At 41.0% G+C, this 3,252-nt stretch overlaps 1 protein-coding gene across 1 annotated transcript; it reads right to left on the bottom strand.

The window, feature by feature from the left end:
- Positions 1–1,857: 1,857 nt before the first annotated feature.
- LOC146640568 (nanos homolog 2-like) lies at positions 1,858–2,853 on the bottom strand. Its single transcript, XM_085400099.1, has one exon. It carries the CDS (start codon positions 2,779–2,781, stop codon positions 2,281–2,283), a length of 501 nt encoding a protein of 166 aa, XP_085256225.1. The 5' UTR covers positions 2,782–2,853; the 3' UTR covers positions 1,858–2,280.
- Positions 2,854–3,252: the final 399 nt, after the last annotated feature.

Below are 3,252 nucleotides of genomic sequence, written 5' to 3'. Positions count from 1 at the left end.
TAACCAGTTCTAACGTTGCGCAGGATAGCTAGCTAGCTTATAGCTAGCAGCTACAATCATGCAAAAATTAGGGGTGGCTGTCGACCCAGCTTAAATGGGGTTATTTTCTGCGATTTTGGCAATACAAATTATAAAAGCTTTTGTAACACACTTGGCTTTACTTACGTTTATTTTCAGATGAAATTAATCAAAGATGTGACATGATGTTTCCAGCAGCCATGCAGAATAAAAATGGGTCCCGGTCTATTTCTGGTGGGCGTGTTCAAGTGCAAATCACTTTGACTCAAATTAAAGATATTATCTGTTCAGCATGAAAAGAAATATATGTTTTGAGAGAAATCAAAAACTTTGCGTTGCGATGTTCACAATCCTGTACTGACACTATGGGCACATTTTTAGAAATCTATTTAATTCCACAGAAAGGTTAGCCACTTTAGTGTTTCACTTGTGACCTATTTATAGCTCACTGAAGATGGTTTTAAAATGCAACAATGTTCGGAGATAGAGAGAAAAAAAAAAAAGAACTTGGTGCAGGTGCAGGTGCAGGTGCAGTCTTTATGTAGCTTTCTGGTGACCTTAAAAGAACCTTTACGAAGCCCGTTGACAGGCCTTTAATCGAATGATCGGTTGGTTGATTGATAACAGAAAAAAATGACACATAAGATGGACATAAAGGACTGAAAACACCAAGAGCAAAATATTGCATCGCACTCATTTATGTAGTTTATTTTTAGATTAGATAATTTTGCAAAATAACGCAGCAAAATAAATAATAAGAGCCGGGATGTGCAGACTATTTAGCACTGAAAAAACTCCGTCCATGTGAACAGAATCAGGTGTTACCTTACCTGTTGATTAAATATCAAGACTATTTAGCAATAAGCTTACTTTAAAGGCTCGTAATAGGTGAACTGTCTTGGTATAGTTGAGTCACGCAGAGTTCATGGTCCATGTTGTGTTACTTGTTGTTTGTGTGTGTGTGTGTCACCCGATGACCCCTGGCGCCGGAGCGTCTAGACTACATTAGAGATGTGTCACAGCAAAGAGCCGCACCTGCGCTCAAAGAGAGCACATACATAGAGGTGAGATGAGGATAAATGGATAGATGCGGTCCTTTTTCGAAGCTGAGCGCACAGTTGTATTTCCTGCACAATCACACACGAAGTGAGGCTGTGTTTATGCCGGTTATACCATGAATATACACCCTGCAGGCACCACTTGTTTGTCAAACTGTTTATGAAGCAAAAGTCACATTTCTGTTTATTTACAAAGCAAAAAGAAGGGGGGGAAAGAGGCGTAGGAGGGGGTGGAGCGTGCGCACTAGCATACCGGCGACGGCTGTTTCCTTTCACTAAAAGGAAAAAAATAATAAAATGTGTACTTCACGTTACGGTTGAAACTGGGGGGGTTTTTTTTGTGTTTTTTTAATTTTTATTTTATAGAAACAATTTTTGCTCATAACCAATTGACAGGGGATTTCTTAAAATCACCCCGCAGTTCTTCAGCTGAGACACCTGAGTTAGAAAACACAAACACTGCAGCTGTCTTTGTACAAACTTGTACAAACTCTGTTTTGACCTTGTATACTGTATTTCCCCAGCCCCTCTATTTTGAAACTAAAACTATTGAACCTTAATTCAATTTCTCACTTCACATAATCGTTTCACTTTTGCCTTGAAGTGTTACTTTTAATTTAATTTAATTATTTTTTTATGACGCATGTTCTCTGGTGAGTTCAGGTACATCTGTAACTTCAAGTGGAAGAGTTGCATGTGAGTTAAAAATTTTCTATAATACCAAAAAAAAAAAAAAAAAGACAAAATACTGACGTTTTTGTCGAATAATCTGTCTGACATGAGGGATAATATAGCATTTGCATTTTAACTAAAAGACTCGCGCACTGACACTATGGGCACATTTTTAGAAATCTATTTAATTCCACAGAAAGGTTAGCCACTTTAGTGTTTCACTTGTGACCTATGAAGTACCCCCGAAATTGTATCATATTAAACAACAACAACAACAACAATAACAACAACAACAATAAACACTCGAGGACTTTAAAGAGTTTAATTTTTACCGAGGTTTGAGAGCGCTCACCCCGGCTCGGGGCTCCACAGATGTGATGGATGAGGGCTCCTTGCTGCAGACTGCAGCGGAGTGTTTGACAGTCAAACTTGAAACAGTCTTTGGAACTGAAACGGTCTCTGCCAACACGAACACATACCCCAAACAGTTCGGTAAATATGTACAGTTTCTCGCAGCTTCAGTTTTCAGCAGCTACCAGAACTTGCCTACGGTCTGCATCCTCCCAGCAGCCTCGCACTTCATCTGCGGGCAGTACTTGCGTGTGTGAGCGCTGTCACCGGTGGCTTCGCAGATCGGGCAAGTGTAGTTCCGGAGGACGGGGCAGAAAACTTTCCCGTCGTCTGATTTGAGCTTGTGAGATAGGTACACCCTCGGAGTCTCCCCGTTCTGCTTGCATAAGCGGCAGTAGTCCGAGGATGAGGCGCTGCTGCTGGTGTCCGACGCGCTGCTGGTCGGACTGGACTGTGATGAGTTTTTGGAGGATTTCTTCCCCCGAGTGGAAGTGTGGACCTTACTCCAAGGGGGCGCTTGTCCCTTCTTTGGACGCTCGGTGTCTCGGTTATCAACCTCACGGTTGCTGCACAGTTTCTCGAACACTTGGCTCAGATTCATGTAGTCGTGCCACATGTTAAAGCTGTCCCCACCAGTGAGGATCGAGTTCTGGACCTCCAGTCGTCTCGGCATTGTGGTCATTTTTTGGCAGAAGTAAAACTGAGAGTGTGTTTGGAGCGCCTCATATTTATAGCTCACTGAAGATGGTTTTAAAATGCAACAATGTTCGGAGATAGAGAGAAAAAAAAAAAAGAACTTTGGTGCAGGTGCAGGTGCAGTCTTTATGTAGCTTTCTGGTGACCTTAAAAGAACCTTTACGAAGCCCGTTGACAGGCCTTTAATCGAATGATCGGTTGGTTGATTGATAACAGAAAAAAATGACACATAAGATGGACATAAAGGACTGAAAACACCAAGAGCAAAATATTGCATCGCACTCATTTATGTAGTTTATTTTTAGATTAGATAATTTTGCAAAATAACGCAGCAAAATAAATAATAAGAGCCGGGATGTGCAGACTATTTAGCACTGAAAAAACTCCGTCCATGTGAACAGAATCAGGTGTTACCTTACCTGTTGATTAAATATCAAGACTATTTAGCAATAAGCTT

This window comes from Rhamphochromis longiceps, unplaced genomic scaffold, assembly GCF_057381845.1.
Source record: "Rhamphochromis longiceps isolate RC_006_pf unplaced genomic scaffold, R_longiceps_female_GT1.1 unmapped_scaffold_5, whole genome shotgun sequence".
Lineage (NCBI taxonomy): Eukaryota > Metazoa > Chordata > Actinopteri > Cichliformes > Cichlidae > Rhamphochromis > Rhamphochromis longiceps.
This window is presented reverse-complemented; position numbering and strand designations above follow the sequence as displayed.